The 21,273-nt window shown below is 38.0% G+C and overlaps 1 protein-coding gene across 1 annotated transcript in view; it reads left to right on the top strand.

The window, feature by feature from the left end:
- The first annotated feature begins 655 nt into the window (after window positions 1-655).
- The window catches only part of LOC135474809 (ankyrin repeat and SAM domain-containing protein 6-like), a 28,208-nt gene continuing 7,590 nt past the window's right edge, over window positions 656-21,273 (top strand). The window contains exons 1-12 of the mRNA XM_064754407.1: window positions 656-1,599; window positions 2,159-2,203; window positions 3,409-3,616; window positions 5,624-5,721; window positions 6,284-6,401; window positions 6,917-6,944; window positions 8,297-8,446; window positions 8,796-8,933; window positions 13,314-13,475; window positions 17,117-17,282; window positions 18,479-18,548; window positions 20,036-20,201. Of these exons, the coding sequence (XP_064610477.1) occupies window positions 900-1,599; window positions 2,159-2,203; window positions 3,409-3,616; window positions 5,624-5,721; window positions 6,284-6,401; window positions 6,917-6,944; window positions 8,297-8,446; window positions 8,796-8,933; window positions 13,314-13,475; window positions 17,117-17,282; window positions 18,479-18,548; window positions 20,036-20,201 (2,049 nt within the window). The 5' untranslated portion in view covers window positions 656-899. The remainder of the gene's footprint in view (window positions 1,600-2,158; window positions 2,204-3,408; window positions 3,617-5,623; window positions 5,722-6,283; window positions 6,402-6,916; window positions 6,945-8,296; window positions 8,447-8,795; window positions 8,934-13,313; window positions 13,476-17,116; window positions 17,283-18,478; window positions 18,549-20,035; window positions 20,202-21,273) is intronic.

Here is a 21,273-nt window from a genome sequence, read left to right on the forward strand (position 1 = left end):
GTCATATAGACGTCCACGCAGACAATTTCACGAAAATACCGGCTACCTTATTTTTGCTATCTACCGATTCCCTAAAACGCCTGAAATGTCAATGCCAGCATTGGTAAACCATCTTTTCAACAGTAATCTACTTTCGAATTGGAGAACTCAAACCAACGCCTGTCATGTTAGGAATTTTTTTTTTCAAAGGACAAGCTGATGGGCCGCGAAAATTTTATCCCTACCCAACATTCTCTTTAAGAATTGCATTCCCTTTAAACATAATGTTGGGTGGGATAAACTTTTGGTGGTCCGTCACCCTGCTGAGCCGGCTTTTTTAAAGTGAAATTGTCCACGTGGAAGTCTACACGACGGAAGCTGGGTGTTACCGTAGGACTTTTGGCTTTGGGGAACGGATCGGTATGCATACTTATACTCGTGCGCAATTCATGCAATTGGCGCCATATTTTTGTTTCCTCTTTTTCTTTCTTCCTATTCTTCTTTGTGTGTGTGTGTGTGTGCTTCTTTTTTTTTCTTCGTTACGCAACACATAACTTTCCGTGTTACGAAACACTCAAAGTTTTTTCGGGAACACAAAAACCACGTGGATTTGTTGACCGCGGTGGCTTATGGGTACATGACGTCACAGCCGTCAATCTCCCAAGATGGCATCCCATGAAAGTTTACACTGAACTTTGATCATTTTTTTCCCGATGCGATAGATGTAAAATTTGGTGAATATCACACCTTTCCGTCTCTCCGAAGTTCCCGGGAGCTATGGAAAACTACGGTTGTGATAACAGACCTCTCTGTTGAACGTGTTACTGTACAAGTATTACTTTCGAAGTCCGGCATTAGCGGGGAAAAGTTTGTGTTGTTGTTGTTGGAATTGAAGTTACTCCGGAGTCCATCGGCAAAAAATGGACTCGCGGATCCGACAGCTGCTTAGTGCTTGTGAGCACGGGGATCTTCAGACGGTAGAGACGTTGTTAGATCAGGGGCTAGCGGTGGATGTGTGTGATGATGACGATGTGACACCGCTTCAGGTAGCCTGTGCAAACGGGCACGAAAGTGTGGTACGGTTACTGCTGATGAGAGGCGCTGCCTTAGACACTACCAACAGTATGGGGTGGACACCGCTCATGCAGGCGGCCAGATACGGCCATACTGCCGCCGTGGCTCTTCTCTTACAAAACAAAGCTGATATCAATGCCAAAAACAGGCTGTATGCTTCAGCCCTAACCTTAGCTTCTCGGGGTGGCCATATTCAAACTGTTAGACTGCTCCTAGAAGCTGGCATAGATCATGACAATCTTGGGGCGTCCTGTGAATTTACGCCTCTTCTGGCTGCAGCGCAGCATGGCCATGATGCAGTCCTTCGCTTACTGCTAGACAAAGGTGCTGATGTGAACTACAGGACTAGCTCAGGTGCCGTCACACCACTGATGCTAGCAGCTTTGAATGGTCATATGACAACTGCACAGATTTTAATTGACAGATGCGGAGATGCAAATGCCATGACAGTTGATGGGAAAACTGCACTGGAAATAGCATCACTGAGAGGAAAGAGAGAAGTGATGGGATATTTGGACAGAAAAACTACTAATAAACCTATATTAGGTGTGTTCAGTTTGCTTTATAAATTTATTTATGTGATAAGTTTCCAATTCCCTGCCTAAGGCAGATTTGACCCCATACCACGTGTGACCAAAAATGTAGCTATTGTGTATGATGTATTGATTTAATTGACTGGTATCTATGCAATATTCAAGAAAACTTCACTTACACAATCGCAGTCCACATTGTGGAGGGAGAAAACCAGCTCGGCCATCTGCAGGTTGCTGCTAGACCTCCCCACATATGAACAGGCCGGTATGAGCAGAACTGAATTCAACAGTATTATTTTTAAATGCAACAAATTGTAAAAATATATCACTTAATACTATGCATTATTGCACAGTAGAATGTTCAGCCAGTAAAAAAGCTTGTAGTAATTATCTGTATAAGTTTAAAATTATAACATTTGAAAAAGAAATACAGATTATGGATTTCAAAAATACCAAGAGCACATTCATCAAAGATGGATTTCATTGTGCATGATAAACTTTAAAGGCCTGTTTTGTCAGGTTATTTATTAAAAATGTCTGTCTGAAAAGCTACATTGTTTTTTTACCAACAGCACCAGAAGACATTAAACCAGATATAATTGAGGCAGCAAAACACAGTAAGTATGATGGTTTGAAGTTGGAATTTTCAGTTTTTAGTTGCTACATGTATGTTAATTGAACGGTCAGGGAGTGTTTGACAAGTTATATATAGTAGTTACAGCATGTCACAAGGCAAATTAGGATTTACCCTAATTTTTTAACCTTTTCAGCCTCTTATGAAAACAATATTTTGAAAGATTCTGAGAGAATTATGAAGTGTAGAGAAATAATATGCACAGAAACATTCACAATTCACAATCTTAAACATGTAAGAGGTTCAGGAAATAATACCTGTATGGACTGACTCCTCTAAGAAAAAGAATGGTTGCCAAATAGACAATATACATGGGCTGTAACCATGTTGTGCCTGTGTTACAAAATACAGTGTATCCTGTGTTAGCACAATGTACATGTATATGGGCCATTTTTAGGAAAAAACATATATGATGTCATCATGAGAAGGGGTTTGGGACATGATGCGTGAGATCCATCTAAAGAAAGACTGACAGCAGATGTTTAAGGAAACTACAATGGAGAGTTTGGGCAAAATATTGATCAGTGAAATTCTGTCTATCTTTTGCTTTTAGTGTAGAATATCCCAAATTGTTACGTCTTAAAAAATATTAGCCTCTATTTGTGCACATTTCATTCAAAATCGGTAATAAAGTTCCTAAAATTTTAAAACTTGTTGTTTTACAAACTTTGGAATTACTTTAACACTATCAGTTGTGTAAAGGCAACATTTTTAGCAATACTTGGTTAGTGCACAAAATGTGATTTGATTTGATTTCATTTGATTAGTGGATATAGATTTTTGGGGGAAAACCTCATCAAGACTGCTCAAAGACCCACTCAAATGCTCATAAAGTAAATTGGCGCAGCCCTCCTTTCATTACCGTCATATCCATAATCACCTCTATATACATGTATAATTAGTCGAATGTAGTTATGTGGAAAATGTTCACAACCATTTCATTTGTTAACTTTCCTAAGGTGTGTTATAAGTGGGTCTAATTTGTCAAACTATCATTTGTCAAACAGGCAATGCATTTTTTTTCTGTAGTACATATGTGCACTAATTGGTACGTTACTATTACAACCTCTTTTGTGAATTTATACAAATGTATAAATGAATTTATCAGTGGATGTCCAATCAGTTTGTGATTGGTAACCTAATAGACCTTCAGACATATATGACTATACTTTTCGTTTTGCTTCTCAGGTAATTTGGTGAGAATAAGGGAAATTTTAGCAAGAGATATCAGCCAAAGGGATGCATGTTCTCCACAAGATGGCGCCACCCCTCTGATGTTTGCTGCCATGACAGGCCGTTTGGACATCGCTCAGCTGTTAATAGAGAATGGTTGTGACATGAACAAGCAGGATGTGATCAGTGGCTGGACAGCTCTAATGCAGGCTATATACCATGGGTGAGATCAAGGCCCCCATAAACCTGAAGTTAGGAGTTCGTTGTATGAAATTAGAGATTTTGCAGTGAATACCCAATTTCTTTACCCAAATATTTCACCCATGTAGCAGCTAATGTTTGAAATATTCTCAGGAATGTGTAAACCAGAAAATGTGTGATGTTTTATAAAGCTTACCTCTTCAGTGAGCCAAACAAATCATTTTAACTCCGTTTTGACAATATTGATTGTATGCATAGAAGCCAGAAGGTCTAGCTTCTGGAAGAAAATAGCTTTCGAGTTCAAAAAGGCGGGGAATTTACAGGATTTTTAATTTTGTGGGATTGTATAGTGCTACAGATAATTTTTTTGTCAGAAGGATTACTGTACTCTGGACTTTGAAAGAGAGATAGTATGGTACTCCCGACTTTCCAGATATACTGCAGAACACATATTTTTTTCAAATAGTCAACACTTCACTATTATTGGTCATCAGTAATACACCTGGAAAGTGTGGAGTTGATCGAGTGAAATGGGATGAAGACATAGGCTTACATGTGCATACATGTACATATCCATAGGTCGACATGTACAGAGATTTTTTCCTTTGTAATTAGGACTAGGGTATATAAAGTAGATGTAGACCTACATATAAACTGCCCAAAAATACATTTTAGAATAAAGTAGTTATTTCCGCTCTTCTGCAAGAGGAATGAATTTGAATGAAATTAAGACATTTATTTCAATTCAATTGACATGTGTGGGCTTTATTTCAATAACTCACTCACTGACATTTTTATTCTCTACTTTTCATTCCTTGTGCTTTGATAGCAGGGGTTGCAGTATTATGTTTTTTCTATGGCAACCTGCCTGATGCATGTGCCAGGAACTGCACCCTCGATGATACTTTAACGCTGCAGACTGATGATTCGTGGGGAATTGAAATCATACATTTGGCAGTGATATTAGGATGATTTGTGCAAAATAGAGCAGAACTTGCAGTATTGTAAGCAAAAAGACCATTTGTAACCCTTTGCTACATCTTCTTTATGGCAAACACTCGAGAATGTCACGGTGACAAATATCACCGTAGGCATTCTCCATGGCTTTTGCTGTAGCCCAGAGTGTCTGAAAACTAACACATGGTGGAGAGCGTCGAGCACATGGTTGACTGTAGAGTTTTACTTTTGATTTTGGCAGGGCTTTCGTAGACTCAGCAAGAGTCAACTTGAAGTTCAGCCATGTTGAGTAGTGTGGACGGGTTCTTCAACTCGGTTGAACAACACTCAACACCATCCAACTTGGTTGAATCGGAAATGTGCATGCGTATTTTTTGTCAACAAATTGAGTCAAGTTGAGTGAAAATAGCCATTCAGCGGGTGTGTAGAAATAACGTGACCGTCTTAAGGCACATGACCAGGGCAAAATGAAGGAACCAACCAAAGGCGAAGTTGAGAATCTGGTCTCGTTGATACAGGAGTATGAAAAATACCCCTGTGTGTACAACACTCTCTCCAAACATTACAAAGACAGGGACAAAATAAAATCCTTTTGTCTCATGCATTGGAGAGAAAGATGGAGATTTCACTCCACTATCGAAATTTTGGTAAAAAAAAAAACAGAGCTCAACACATGACGACAGAGTTGGACAATGTTGCATACCTGATTTGTAGTGTGAACGGACACTCAACTTACCTCAACAGCATTCAACTTGCTGTTGAGTCAACAAAAGTTGAACGATGTTGGATGGTCGGGATGGGGCTTTAGATGTACACACAAATCTTCGGGCGTATACAGTACGCTCTGTTTTAACTCTTCTGTTCAACTTCATAACTATATCCAATGTTTTAACTGTTCTGTTCAACTTCATAACTATATCCAATGTTTTTTTTTCACCTTACATAACAATGCCATGCCATCCCAAATATAAAACTGATGTGCATTTTGTATATGGTGTGGAAGTAGACGATTTCTTTGTCAGGTAAACTGCTGCTACTGGTTCCTTATGTAGTCATTGTGTTTATGTTGCAGGAAAAAAAATGTGGCGATGTGTCTTATCCAGTCTGGCGCAGATGTTACCGTTCAAGCCAAGAATGGCTGTACAGCATTTGACATGGCATCTTTGATAGGCATGTATCTTTTGATGAAACAATTTTTCATTGGGCTTTCATGAACTCTCATAATCCTGCAGGCTTTTTTCGTTCTCTTTGTGGTAGACTTGACATGAGCTAGTCTTGTAGTCATGCATAATAAACATCATATGTGGTCTTTGTTTACATGGATAATACTATGAACTTCTATTAGTATGGAAATGAAAATCCTTAAGGTGAGTCGCAATTTTAAATTTGAATGAACTTGTGATGGGTGCAGTCCATCTTTGGTGAGCTAAGATTAGATTATAGGGCTAAACAGTGTGTGGATAGGTCTTCCAGCAACCTGCGGATGGTCCTGGGTTTCCCCACGCTCTGCTCGGTTTTCTCCCACCATATTGCTGGCCGCTGTCGTATAAGTGAAAATCCTTAAGGTGAGTCGCAATTTTAAATTTGAATGTGGGTTTCCCCACGCTCTGCTCGGTTTCCTTCCACCTTATTGCTGGCCGTTGTCATATAAGTGAAATATTCCTGAATGCGGCGTAAAACACCAGTCAGAGAAATAAGTAAATAAGGCTAAACGCTGTTCATGTTCCTACAGACGATGACACAGAGCTGTTACGACTGCTAGCAGCGCGTATGCTCCATGTAAACAAAGTGGATAAACAGCGTCCTAAGAGGTCAGGTCGAAACAGTGGAGCTGTTACTCCTCATAATGGGTGAGAGATGAACTTTAACTGCATAGTCCATAAGAGTCTCAGTTTATATTCACAACTCCGTCTGCCCTGCTTCATTTGTCGATGGCATTAGATGGGGAAAAAGGCTTAATTGTGAATGTAATTTTTTTCTTTAACATGCATTCAAAGTTAATTAAAACAGATTTACAGTAGAAGATAGCATATAAAAACTTTGTAATGCTTGATACTGGCATTGTAATTGACATACACATATCTATACATCTATGTGTATCTATATCTGTGTGCGTGTATATACGTAATATGCATCATTGGAGCAGTAAATTGAAGGTATAGTACATACATGCATATGGTATAATCAGGTGCAAGTATTTAGGATGAGTAAATGAGCGATCAGAGCTGAAGTCCACATTGATCAGCTGTACATGTATTAACCATATCAGAAAATTAGATAGTTATGTCACATTTATAATTAAAGCTACATTTAGAATCTTTGACTGTGTAAGTACAAGTATGGTACTTTGTTTTCTTTATTTCAGAGAGGATCACCCAAAAAGCGGTTTAAAGGTAAATGAAAATGCATCGAAAAAAAAAAAAAAATTTTGAATTACCCTCATTGTATCAATACAATATGATATATTCTGTGTTTCATCACGATTGAGGAATATTGCATTACCTACAGTATTTGTGTGGAACACTTCTTAAAGTGAACATCAGGTCAGTCACTAAATTTGAATTAATCCCCATCAATGTTTTCCAGAGGCATTGCTAACATGTGTAAAGATGCTTATCAATCAGAATAAATGGGAAATGATCATCACAACCTAGACCATCATTTGGTAATGCCATTTTGCCATGTTGGATAGAAAGTGTGATGTCACAAAACTTAGGAGCTCTCCTGTCTCATCGGTACTAAACAACGTTGATCATTTGCAGTGTACGTGATTGAGCAAGTTTGATAGAGAAAAAATACAAAAAAAAAAACAAAAAATGAGATATACAACTCAAGAGTTGTATATCTTCAGATTTGTTCCATTTTCAGATGGTGGAAATGTCTGATATCTAATCTAATATCTTGTTCTAATATCTTGAGTTCAGCATTGACTTCCAGCGGTTCTTTTCATCATAATCCGCCTGCATGGATGTCAGTAGCATCTGGCAGTATTTAAAACTCCTACTTTGTAATATCTAGATCTGTGCATCAGGTTTTTGGTCTACTGACATCAGGGAATAAACCGAACATTCAATTTGGAACAGATTCTTCCCTGCTTATGATAGGAAGATGCTTCCTTAATAAATCTGGCTTTGCCAAGGAAAAATTATGCAAAGAAATCTTCTAATTCTTAGGCAGTGGTTGACCCGAGTCGTTTGGTTGTCAGCTCACCTGACAAATTACTGACGCCTTCTGCCTAACATGTAGGCGTTGTGACATGCGTAAAGCCGATTTCAGTGAAACATAAATGTATCAATGTGTAGTTGGACCAAAATACTTTAGTACATTACTTACAGGTAAAAATAATCCCCAAAGCTGATTTATTGCACAAGTGTTTGTGAGGAACTGATAACTGTTTTGACATCACAGCCAAATTTCAGTGCCATTGATTGGCCAAGTCCATAAGGGATTCTACAACATGGCTTCTTGGAGCGAAATGATCGTCAGTGCAATATCCACAATGTTGAATTCTCACTTCTCACCTTTTAAAACATTGTAGAGTTTTAAAAATATGTTTCTGTTGCACCAGTGGTCTGCTTCTGTTTTCTGTGTAGTTATAGTGGCAGACTTTATGTACACTTTAAGATTTCACTTTAAATTGATTGCTTCGTAGTTTTATATGGTACCCTTTTGAGATAAAAAAATTCTTGATTCTTTTTAATGTAACTATAATACCCTATGGCTGTATTTATTTCGTGCATATCAGGCTTGGTGGAGTCGTATGTCCAATAGATTTAGGAACCTCAAGCTGGGACGGACGTTCAATCTCTCCTCCAATCGTCTGGCTCCAATGGATTTGCATGGTGTTGGTAGCGATCCAAATGCCACAATTCGGAGCCACTCCAGTTCCATCAAGGTAACATAAAGTCTCCAAATCACACTCAAAAATGGACAGTTACACATTTATTTTATATATAACATGTCTTGCTTTGTCACCATTTTGTAAGAATTTAGGGAAAGCAGAAGCATTGTGGTATTTTGATATTAGAGGTTAATGGTTAATCTTATGATGAACAATGAATTGACAATAAAGTACTATTGCAGTGTTCATATTGTAAATAAAAAGTCTATTGTTTTTGTGTTAAAAATTGCACCCTTTTTGGTTATATTTGTTCTTCTTGTTAGCTAAGTCCAGGAGTTAAACATTTTATGCCCTAAACATGCCATGAAAGTAGGAGTTTTGGATGATTTATGACCCTTTGTAGAGCTCTCCAGCAGATATAAAGGCACCGCTGCGTGCTACCTCCATGCTCAATCTGAACACAGTATCCAGCACTACGTCGATCACAAGTTATGAAACCATGCTTCTGGAGACGAAGAAAAGCGCTGCCATGTACACGCTGGTAACTCCCTTTGAGATCATTTGCCTGGTTCCTGGAACATCTACTAATCCCATGCTTGCCTCATTGTTTCAACAGCATGATGCAATTAACACTACAAGGTGCTTTGTATGAAGACTACACCTGGAGGTCTATACATTAGAATATCAGCTGTGCTTGACTGATAGTGGTTTTCTTAGTTTGTGAACATACATATATTTCACCTAAATAGCATTTTTCAGTAGCACATTTTGCTTGATTCTGGTTAATTCATCCACTGTATAGGGCAACAGTTTTAATGATTAAGTTTGATTAATTCTTATAAGTAATAGGTATGTCTTGGCAACAGAACAGCACCTTTTTTTTAAGGCCTTTAAGTGCTCCTGAAAATGCAGTTTTACGGTCTGGAGTTCAGGTGAAATACAGTACATTTAATTGATGTAAGCTTAAGATATTATTTAGCTCTATGTCAGTGTTGGTGGTGGTGAGTGAAAGTCTGGGTGAAGAAAGCTATGAGCGAACTGAAAGTATCCACCATTAACTAGCCTGCATATTTATGTTTTACCTAAAACAAAATGTAGCACCATGGCAGAAAGAGCACTGCTTGTTGTTGCCATCTTGGCTACCTTGAGCTTTGAGTATATACATGAAACATGTCAGCATGCTGTCCAGTAATGCCTGCTGCCCTTGTTTTACAGTTTATCACATGACATGACATGTGCATTGTAAGAGACTTGAAAAACTGAGTATACAATAATATTTTAAAAATTAGAAACGTGATATTTTATGTGGCAAGCTGTCTTCAGTCACCCATTGCCAGTATGTGACTCTCAAATTACCTGTACATGTACTAATACTGGCTGTACAGAATTCCAAAAACACATTCTCTCTCTAGGAAGCCAGGTTCCTGAACTTTTCAATCCTTTTTAGCTCACCTGTATAAAGGTTGTATACAGGCCTGTATAATAGGAGGTCATACACTCGGTTGAGTCTAAGGTACATGTATATTGTGTAAATATACATGCTGGAATGGAAGGTTAAGCTTTTTTACCTCCTGTATAATGGGCTCTTGTACATGGTTCGAAGGTTCAGCATTTTTGAGCTCCCTAGTCTAAGGTATGGTGTGTAAATGTACATATTACTAGTATGGAAGGTTAAGGTTTTTTAAGCCCCTGTATAATGGGCACTTATCCAAAGATTTAAGGTTTTTGTCTCTAACATATAATGGTAGAAAATGCTGTTTTGTTTCTTTTCATGTATATAGGTCAAACTGACAGAAGGTTGAACTTTATTTTATTGGCTTCATGAATGTTTTTTTTCAAGTTGTTTTGGTTAATAGGCTTTAATGTAAAAATTTATCATTTTGATAACTTACTTTATTTTCTGTTGTAAACACATCTTCTCTACAAATCATCCATGCAGCTGTACAATTTCTTGTATGCTATGTCTCTTTTTTTTTTAGATTTATAGACCTACTTTTAACCTATTTTGTGGACTTTCATTCTTTGCAGAATTTTTGAAAAATCTGAATATTTCAGTTTTCTCGAATCAATTATATTATGTGCAGAAGACTTTCATGTAGGGCTGCAGTTTTTTTGCACAGGCCTACCTACATGTGGGAGAACAAGAAGGATATTGATATTACCAGATTTATCATCATTCAGTCTGTTTTCTCCTGCAAACACAGATATCCATAAGGCTTTCATTTAGGGCTACAGTTTTTGTGCACAGGCCTACCTACATGTGGGAGAACAAGAAGGATGTTGATATTACCAGATTTATCATCATTCAGTCTGTTTTCTCCTGTAAACACAGATATCCATAAGGCTTTCATGTAGGGCTACAGTTTTTTGCACAGGCCTACCTACAGGTGGGAGAACAAGAGGGATATTGATATTACCAGATTTATCATCATTCAGTCTGTTTTCTCCTGCAAACACAGATATCTATAAGGTTTTTATGTAGGGCTACAGTTTTTTTGCACAGGCCTACCTACATGTGGGAGAACAAGAGGGATATTGATATTACCAGATTTATCATCATTCAGTCTGTTTTCTCCTGCAAACACAGATATCTATAAGGCTTTCATGTAGGGCTACAATTTCTTATGCAAACATCTATCTAGAGAAGTTTATTGCCTCTCCAGCTATTTTACCAGATTCATGAACTGTCAAAATTTACCTAATTTCTGTATTTGAGTATTCACATTGATTATCTGTGGAAAGCTTTCCACATCTGTATTAACACAAGAGGCGTATGACACTGACTGATGTTTATGCCTTCCTAAAGACTGCGACAGAATGTTGACACCATCCAAAGACAGAGCGACTGTTGTCAGCTCAGTATTTGCTTCACCAATCGTAGGATTTCAGTGGCCACTCGTAGTACATGGATAGCCAGTGGAAGGCTATCACAATTACATTTTTTAGTACCATACCTCCGCATTTGCTCAGGCATGCACACAATTACTGTTGCCATCTAAAGTACCTGGCGATTTGCTTATCAAAGATCACGTCAGCAAGTTTGTGCACAAACTCCTTGCAGTGAAGTCTTTTGCCACTGTATCACTGCAGTCTTTATGGTTATGATAAACAGTCATATTAGGGACATTATAATAATGTTGGCCTTACTTTCTTGATTGAAAGGCAAGATTCTAGCACTATCTAACTAGAGAATACTGTCTGTGTATGACAGTGCCATTTACTTTACTCAAGTGTAGAGGTCAGTGTTTGAACATATCACGACACCTGACTTGAACATTACACGGTTTTGAACTGGTCAATCAGGTGAGCTAGCAGTACTCTTGAATGCCTTGTTCTTTAATGTTTGTTCAAAACTGCATTCTCATGTCATCTTCTGAATGCGTTTTCAAATCTTTAGTGCAGCCATAGGCACAAGTAAATAGTCTTAATTCTGATCGAAATGATTGTCCAATGAGAAACTCAAGAACAAGCTACACACGAGTCCAAGTCCAAATGACAGTAGAACACATTGTTTTCTCCTGTGATGTTGCAGTGCATGTGTACTTCATATATGATTTATTAGCACTCGTACACCGATAATTGTGACGTAAAGAAAAAAAGCAAATGAGTTTACAGTTATGGGCCGTCATGATACATACGGAAAGGAATTTCATGAGTTTTCCCATCTCAAATGTATCTCATGTTCAAGCAGTACCTTACAGAACACCTGTTTTTGTACACATCTCTGTTTTATGTATAGTACTTTTATAGCAGAAGAGCACTACGAAAGCTAGGAAGTTATTTATGTATTGACAAAGACATATTGCTTGTCAGCCATCTTTGAAGGAAAGTTCTATGATGTTTTACTTATGGCATTTCTAAACTTAATTATGGTGGCTAATTTAAGGTGACTGGTAGAAAGACTTGGTTGCTATGTAAAAGTTGTTTAACCGCTCATGTATAACCTGAAATGTGTTATATTATGATCATTTTGAAGTTTTAATGCAAACTTTGGCTTGTCTGAAATAACTGATGGAATATTGACATGCAATTGTATGGATATGCAGTGGTCTTGTATTTTGACAAGCTGTGAATTTGGATCATTAAAACTGTGCATCAAGAAAACTGATTCATCTGCTTGAATAACCTGTGCAGTTACATAGTGTTCAGTTAGCATATAATGGCTTTGTTTCTAGTCCAGCCTTTTATTGTAACATGTATTAGGTAGAATATGTATTGTTCGGCTGCATGTAAGTGTTCATATGGCCTGTAGGGAATTATTTACACCAGAGTCTGCACTACATTGCTGTTAGAAAGGACAGGTTTTGATCTATATGAATAACAGAGAATTGTATTCTGAAAACTTAATTGGTGCCCCTCTCATTTACAGGGTGAAATTTCTTGAAATAGGTGCATGGAGTTAGTTAGTCTGTTGTTTCCTGTTCTTAAGTTTGCTTTTACTAACAAATGTATGTACTAACTCCTTCTTTGTGTACTTTGCATCTTGTAAACCTAAGAGAAGTTCCTTTTGCCTTTTGCATGGAAATACATTAAGGTCAGGTTAATATAATTAGTATTCAATTTGCTTAATTTTCTTCGAAAACTCAAAACTGACAGTAATGGGTCAAGAGACTGGCAGCTTAATTTTGCAGAATCTTGCACTCCAGCAGTTGAAATCCTATGTAAAATGTACACTAATGTATAAGTTAACATCGAAAAAGCTCAATTGTACGTTGTGCCCAGTTTTGGATGTGTACGTAATAAAGCTATTAAATCTTACTGGTTTATACATTAGCTACAATATTGACTATATGAGATTGACTTTTTAAAATGTAATTTGAGTACATGTAACAAAGTGGGTTAAAGACATGTATTACAACTGTTTGTTTTATGTGGTTTTTTAGTCACCAATTCTTAATTCTCTTTGTCTGTATGATTTCAGGACATCAACCCACCACATTCTAACATGACAGGAACTGAGACCCTGAAGCCAGTTGTACCCCCATTCCTGCCACTGCCAACCTTTGACCTTGACAACAATGAAAGGACACGCATATCATTTGGAGGTCGAAGGGCAGATTTTCTGGATAGTTCATCAACCATGGTAAGGCTCATTGATCCTTTCCGGTTTTCTCACACTATAATGCTGACTGCTGTCGTATAAGTGAAATATTCTTGATTGTGGACTAAAACACCAATTGAATAAATAAATAAATGAAAACAGAGCAGCCTCGCTATAGCATGCCGCTTTGGGGACAGGTTATTGAGCATGTTACAGGCTACCTTGCCCTGTAATGAAATGGTTGACCTTGGGATCCAGGATATACAGATGCAGTATATAGGGCTACAATCTATCTAACAGGTCATGATTTTGACATTGATTGAAGTTTTATCGATGCAAAATCTGTTTTGTCAAATGATTTCTTATTGTTAGTTTATTATGAACGCATGAGATTTTTTGTTACCTAAGGATTCAAGCTTTCCAGCAGCGTCCTATGAGTCATATCCTTGAAGCTAGCCTTGTAACGTAATCATAGGCCTTAGCTCAGCTACAGAACTCATGTCATACATTCCCACAAGCTGAGTTCTACTAATGTAGTTTGATCCACTTTATTTTTAAATAAAAAAAAAAAATACAGCACATTTGGTATCTAATTCATTCATGTCTGGTCATATCAGAAGTAACTACTTGAACTTAGATGCCTCAGATTTAAAATGGCGGACTGCAGACAACTGTCAACCAGATCACATGACTGCGTTACAGCCACTGCACAGACAAAAAAAAAAAAAGTGATGTGCACCTTTTTAATGTATATCATGCTAAATCAGTGTATTAAAAGAAGGAAAGAGGAAAAAAATTAAGAAGCCGTTCTCAAACTTTTGAGTTTGTTCATCTCAACTCTCACATGTCAGTAAGCCGTTAAGCCAAATCTCACTCCCTGCAGTTTTACACCTTGCTTTATACCCATTCAGTGATCTAATTAACGTTTTCACCATTTGCTGAAAGTGTGCAAACATTAATCCCTTTATGAGAAATGCCTGTCACAGTGAGCAAAATGTCTTCCGCATTGCTGACGAGGCCACACACACGCGTAAGAAATGCTGCGTGATATATCGAGGCGTCTTATAGCGAGGATAGACTGTAAATAAATAATCTGGCACTGGTTTGACTGAATGGTCATTTGTCAACATTTAACTCAGCTACTACAGTGACCCTGTCCACGTTTACAAACTGCATGTAACTGGAGGTTATAACAATACATCAAAGTTTCAGTTTGATCATGTTTTCCTTATTAATATGTAAGCTACTTCTAACTAAAAGAAATCAAAGTATAGTGTAATGTGTCAGTCAAATTAACGTGTATACAGTGTCTTTTTTATCTTGCCTGTATATAAAGTAAGGAAAGGTATTGTGAGAGGGGTGAAAATGTCTGTGTCCAGTTAAGCTCTTTTCCTTTTTTTTTTAGCTCCTGTATAATGAGCTCACATACGTGGATTGAAGGTTAAGCTTTTTTTAACTCCCTAAGCAAAGGTATAGTGTGTAAATACTTGGACGGAAGGTTAAGCGTTTTTATTAGCTCCTGAATATTGGACTCTCATACATGGATTGAAGCTTAGGTTTTTGTTTTTTTGGGCCAAAGTCAAAGGTATGGTGTGTAAATGTACATACTCGGATGGAAGGTTAAGCTTTTTTTATTAGCTCCTGATTATTGGCCTCTCATACATGGATTAAAGGCTAAGCTTTTTTTTGTGACCTAAGTCGAAGGTTTGGTGTGTAAATGTACATCGGATGAAAGGTTAAGCTTCTTTAGTAGCTCATGTTTATTGAGCTGTAATACATGGATTAAAGGTCAAGCTTTTTTTATTTCCCAACATACAGCTATAGAAAGTTATTGTTTCTTTTTTTATTATAGGGGGTATATTGGATATCTGAATTCTAGTATTTTTTTTAGCTGTCCTGTATATAGTACAGGCGTAGCTTATGTTGTACCCTGAGTGTTGGCGTTGGCGTCCAATAATAGAGAAAGTAATGTTAAACAAAATGTTAGAGGTGGTATCTTAAACAGGACTGCTGGTATTGGGCTCAGGGGTTGCTCACATGTAGGGCTGAATAGCGTGAGGGGAATATTCTGTTGTTGATTTGATGTATGCATTTTAAATACTGTAAATTACTGAATTCCTGACTTAGTGCATTGTGTATTTGATTTACTGTTAAACAAAATGTTAGTGTTGGTGCCTTAAAAAGTATTATATCTATTGACGTGAAGTTTTATATGCATACAATTTCAAGGACTACAATTTCTTGTATACTTTTCTTTTTTTTCTGTTCTTTATACTGTTTTTTTTTTTTTTTTTTTTTTTTTTTTTTGAAAGTTTATTGACAAATTTACCTTTTTCTTGTAATGAAGAAAACTTTCATGTAGTGCTCCAGTTTTTGTGCACAGGCCTACATGTAGGAGAACAAGAAGAGTATTGATAACCAGGTTCCTCTGGTGATTTTACCAGATTTGTCATCGCCCCAAGCACTCACTCACTCACTCACTATAAGCCTTTCACGTAGGATTACAGTATCTTATGTAAACACCTATCTGGAGAAGCTCATTGTTTCTCTAGCCACTTTTATGCTACATTTATGGAGCATTAAATTTTACCTACTATAATTCTTCAACCTTTTTGCATGGTTGCAAGGTGTTTATTCAAGCATATTCTGAAGGCATTGTGAAGGCCAGAAATTGACCAATCCAACCAGTTGACTCCAAAATCATATTAAAATGTGGCATAAATTGCACTGAAAGTTTGGGACTTCATTTACTCTGATATACTCATAGTCTGTAAAAAGCTTTCCACATCCATATTAGTACTAGGAACCTGTGACACTGGCTGATGCATGTGTCATCCTAGACTGTCGCAGAATGTAAACTATGCACACACACAGTGACTGTTGATATCTGAATATTTGCTCAACCAGAGGATTGCTGTGACCACACATATTACATGGATAGCCAATGGTGGGTAGAGATTTACATGGAAAAGACCACTACAGCAAGTTGGAGCTCAAAATCCCCACAGGAAAGTTTTTTTACTACCATACCTAAACAATTGCCGAGCCATTCACAGAATTGCTGTTTCCAACCATACTGCAGTAGTACACTGATTGCCAAATGCAGTTTATGATTTTCATATAAAGGACCTTTGCTCACAATGATGTCTTTTACCATGGCAATGATTTACAAACTCTGTAACATATAAAAATCTTTGTGCATACAATCAACAGTCATATCTCATGATTTTCATGTAAAGGACCACTGCCCACAATGATGTCTTTTACCACGGCAATGATTTACAAACTCTGTAACAAATAAAAATCTTTGTGCTTACAATAAACAGTCTTTTCTGTAATAATTTTGGCCTGTATCATAGCAAGATCTAAGTACTGTCTAATTAGAGAATAATATCTTTGTATAACAGTGTCATTCTAGGTTATTTTGGTGTAGAGGTCAGTCATTTGAAAGTATCACTTCACTTGAACATGATGCAGGTTTATCATCTCCTCAATCAGGTGAACTACCAGTGATCTCTGAGTGCCTTGTTTTTTCATAAATCTGAACTTTTATCAGCCACTAAGAATTCACTGTAACAGAAATTAACATACTCTGAAACTAGTAAAGTAAGTGTACCTGTACTTACATGTATGTAATAAGGAGTCCTGTAGGCAATGATTGACACAAGTTATGTTTTCATCAGACTTTGCAGCATCCAATGAAACTTTTACGCGCTCGTCCATCAGTGTCAACCATTGGCTCCACACCTGTCACCCCTCTCACCACCCACCGTTATCTCCATGGCAACATTAGTCCTGCCTCTTCAGGAGGATCAAGTGGTGTCAAGCTAGTCAACAAGTCAACCCCTGGTAAGTGGTTTGGGTGACTAAGCATATAAAATTGTCTTTTGTTTGGTTTTTTCCATCATTTAACCTGTCTGCTGTTCTGTATACATGCAAGTAAAATCTTGAATAAGGTGTAACACACCAATCAAATAAATATTTGGTTGCTAAAAATGAATTTTGGCCCAGAAATTCAAAATTTTTATTAAAAAAATTAGTCAATTTAGTTGCTGAAAACTGAGTGTTGAAAAAAATGTGAGAAAATTGAATTCTTAGAGCTAACTTTTCTAGAGCAAACTAAAAACGTTTCTCCAGGCAATTAGCTGTTATGATATTGTACATGGTCCAATTACCTTTACATAGCCACGTCACATCCACATGAGTTACTGTGTCATTAGATATGGAACAGAGATGGTGAACAGCATGCAGTGTTTTACTTATTCAGTTAAAAACAAAGGTGGGGGATGGGTGGGTTAAAACACAGTTAATGATTGGTCCCTCATTGCTAAGATCTAGCTGTGTCACGTTTCAGTAGGCATAATATTGTAAAAGTGTTAAAATTAGCATTCCATTCTGATCAGAACTTAGAATTTCATTCAGTTAGGGAGAAAAAGTAAGGCAAGCAATCTATCGAAGCAAAGATCTTATTATACATTTCTACTATTTTTTCTGTCAAATAAACAGCCGTACTTTGAAAGAAGCCTAATGTAATGTGCCTGTCTCTCAAAGTGGACAAGAAATAAATACAGAAGTGAGAAAGTTAAGCTAAACAAAATGCCATTTTCTCATGGGAAATAAAGCAGAAAAAGTATATTTAAAAGTAAGCTGTAGTATTAAACTAACAGTATTTTCAATCTGTAAAATGGATGTTATCAGAAATGCATAGGTAATTTTACCATACAGTATAAAATTTAGCTTGTGTAAAGTATAATTCAGCTCAATACTGACACCAAATTGGCCTGTAATTTTTTTTTAACTCAATTTGGGCATCTATGAATCCCTGTCCTAACTGCAAATAAAGGGACAAAACTCATTTGGCAGTAATGAAGAAGCATTGAAATAATTCTTCTATCTGGATCCAGATCCAAATGTAGAGGACTAGAGCTTGGCCTATGGCGCAAAGCCAAACTGTGCCCAATTTTGTCCGTACAGTTGCTGACCTCTCTAGCAGAGGTATTTTAAACCTTTCAAGAAAAAAACATCTTGTGTTTTGTGCTTTTCAGACCTCACGTCTGACCCCCTGTTTGCTGCTGGCCCTCACACTCCCCACTCCACCCGTCTCTTCATGCCCAGGTAAGTTCACCTCACGTCTGTTCCCCTGTTTACTGATGTCCCTCAGACTCCACACTCCACAGGTAAGCTCACTTCTCATTTGTCACGTCACGTCATGCCCTGGTACGCTCACCTCACGTTTGTTTTGTCTCTTCATGCCAAGGTAAGCTCACCTCACATCTCTTCATGCACACTTCTGGTCAGGTCATGTCTGTCACGTCCCTTCATACCCAGTTCTGTCATGTCTCTTTATGCCCAGGTACGCTCACCTCATGTCTGTCACGTCTCTTCATGCTAAGGTAAGCTCACTTCACGTCTGTCATGTCTCTTTATGCCCAGGTTCGCTTACCTCATGTCTGTCATGTCTCTTCATACCCAGGTAAGCTCACTTCACCTTTCTTTTATGGTGTTCACTGTTCACCCTGAACTCCCCACTCCACATGTTTCTTCGTCAAGATTCAGATGTGTTTACAGGATTTGAAGAGGTGAAATGTGCACCTACAGTGCAGTTTGTGTACACATACTACATATAACATCTTATGCTTTAGTGTGTTTGTGTAAATATGCATGATTGCACTGGACTCTATGGACAATCAGTGTTCTGACTGAGAAGGTAGGTAACCCTTTCTATATGTGGTGACATCAATCTACAGACATTGCTTATAGGTGTTGATTTTTTGGGCAGTGAGAGTCTTTTGCAGTTAGGATCTAGGTTGCAAATAGTCCAAAAATAGCTGAGTGTAATGTAAACTGAAAGTGTTTTAGACAAGCTTATGAAGTATATGATTTTTGTAGTGTATAATCTCCGTCTTTAATATTGATTTTGGCAAGTTTACATAAGAATCAGGGAAGGTGCAGGTAATTTTTGTGTAATCATCTCTTTCTATGACCACTGTTCAACACCTTTTCTAAAAGCTCCCAACACCTTGATACAATCTCTCTGTTAAACTATCCTAGGCAAAAGGGACCTGCATCCCCTCGTATGCTGTAACTCCTTGGGCACACCTCAGTGTTAAAGACAAAGGAAAGCTCTAAAATGAAGTATAGTCAAATGAAAGACCAATGAACACTGAACAGGAAAATGGTTTACTTTCTAAAATTTTTCAACCGAATGAAATGGCTTTAAAGTTTCAGATTTAGCAGTGGTCTGTAGTTACCCAAAGGTTATCATGTTTTTCATTTTTGTTTTTTTGCTTCAAGTAGTTTGATTCAGGGTCCATTCAGCGAAGGCATTCATAGAACCATATGTTTATGAATTTTGGATGATGAAATTTAACTGTCTGTGGCAAAAATGTGATGTAACCTAGCTGGTCCCAGTAGGATTAGAAAAGGCCACTGTAGAACCCAAAATTGTTTTTCACTAGGTTGAAACAATTCTAACAAAATAAATTGTACCATTTGTATGCACAGTGTTTAATGGTCTTTTATCTGCCATATACTTCAGGTTAGTGTTTTCACTGTCGTGTTTAATTCCTTTCTTTGACATGAACATTTGGTTGTCTTTGCAGAAACCGTGGAGTTGCCCCAACGTTCAAAGCCAAATCCAATACAACGTCACCAAACAGTTCCACAAGCTCCTCTATAACCCCACAGAGATCTTCACAAGGGAGAAGTACATCATCCAAGGAGAGCACAGCTTCCACCCTCACACCTTCTCCTTCCCCTGTGCCAAAGGTGAAATTCTCCTTCTTTTACCTTATCTAAGGAGAGAGCACAGCTTCCACCCACACACCTTCTCTTTCCCTGTGCCAAAGGTGAAATTCTGCCTCTTTTACCTTATCTAAGGAGAGCACAGGTTCCACCTTCACACCTTCTCCTTCCCGTGTGCCAAAGGTGAAATTCTCCTTCTTTTACCTTATCTAAGGAGAGCACAGCTTCCACCCTCACACCTTCTCCTTCCCTGTGCCAAAGGTAAGATCTCCCATGTTTCACCTTATCAAAGGAGAGCAAACCTCCCTTCCCTGTGCCAGAGGTAAGATCTATACCAGTATATACCAGTAGTGCAATCAGTGCACTCCACAAATGGCTCATGGTACAATCTATGTGAACCCAAATTAAGCAGCATGACATCCTGTTGTTTCTTTTAGGGTTTTCTTAGTTTCCTTTAATTTCTGGGAATGTTGGGGGAGGGAAGGGGGATATTTCGAACATCCGGATTCTAGTTTTATTCTGAGTACCCAAGGAGAACACAACTTCCATCCTCACACCTTCTCCTTCCCTGTGCCAAAGGTGAAATTCTCCTTCTTTTACCTTATCTAAGGAGAACACAGCTTCCACCATCACACCTTCTCCTTCCCCTGTGCCGAAGGTGAAATTCTCCTTCTTTTACCTTATCTAAGGAGAGCACAGCTTCCACCCTCACACCTTCTCCTTCCCTGTGCCAAAGGTGAAATTCTCCTTTTACCTTATCTAAGGAGAGCACAGCTTCCACCCTCACACCTTCTCTTTCCCCTGTGCCAAAGGTGAAATTCTCCTTTTACCTTATCTAAGGAGAGCACAGCTTCCACCCTCACACCTTCTCCTTCCCTGTGCCAAAGGTGAAATTCTCCTTTTACCTTATCTAAGGAGAGAGCACAGCTTCCACCTTCACACCTTCTCCTTCCCCTGTGCCAAAGGTGAAATTCTCCTTCTTTTACCTTATCTAAAGAGAGCACAGCTTCCACCCTCACACCTTCTCCTTCCCTGTGCCAAATGTGAAATTCTCCTTTTACCTTATCTAAGGAGAGCACAGCTTCCACCCTCACAC

Source organism: Liolophura sinensis, chromosome 9 (assembly GCF_032854445.1).
Source record: "Liolophura sinensis isolate JHLJ2023 chromosome 9, CUHK_Ljap_v2, whole genome shotgun sequence".
Lineage (NCBI taxonomy): Eukaryota > Metazoa > Mollusca > Polyplacophora > Chitonida > Chitonidae > Liolophura > Liolophura sinensis.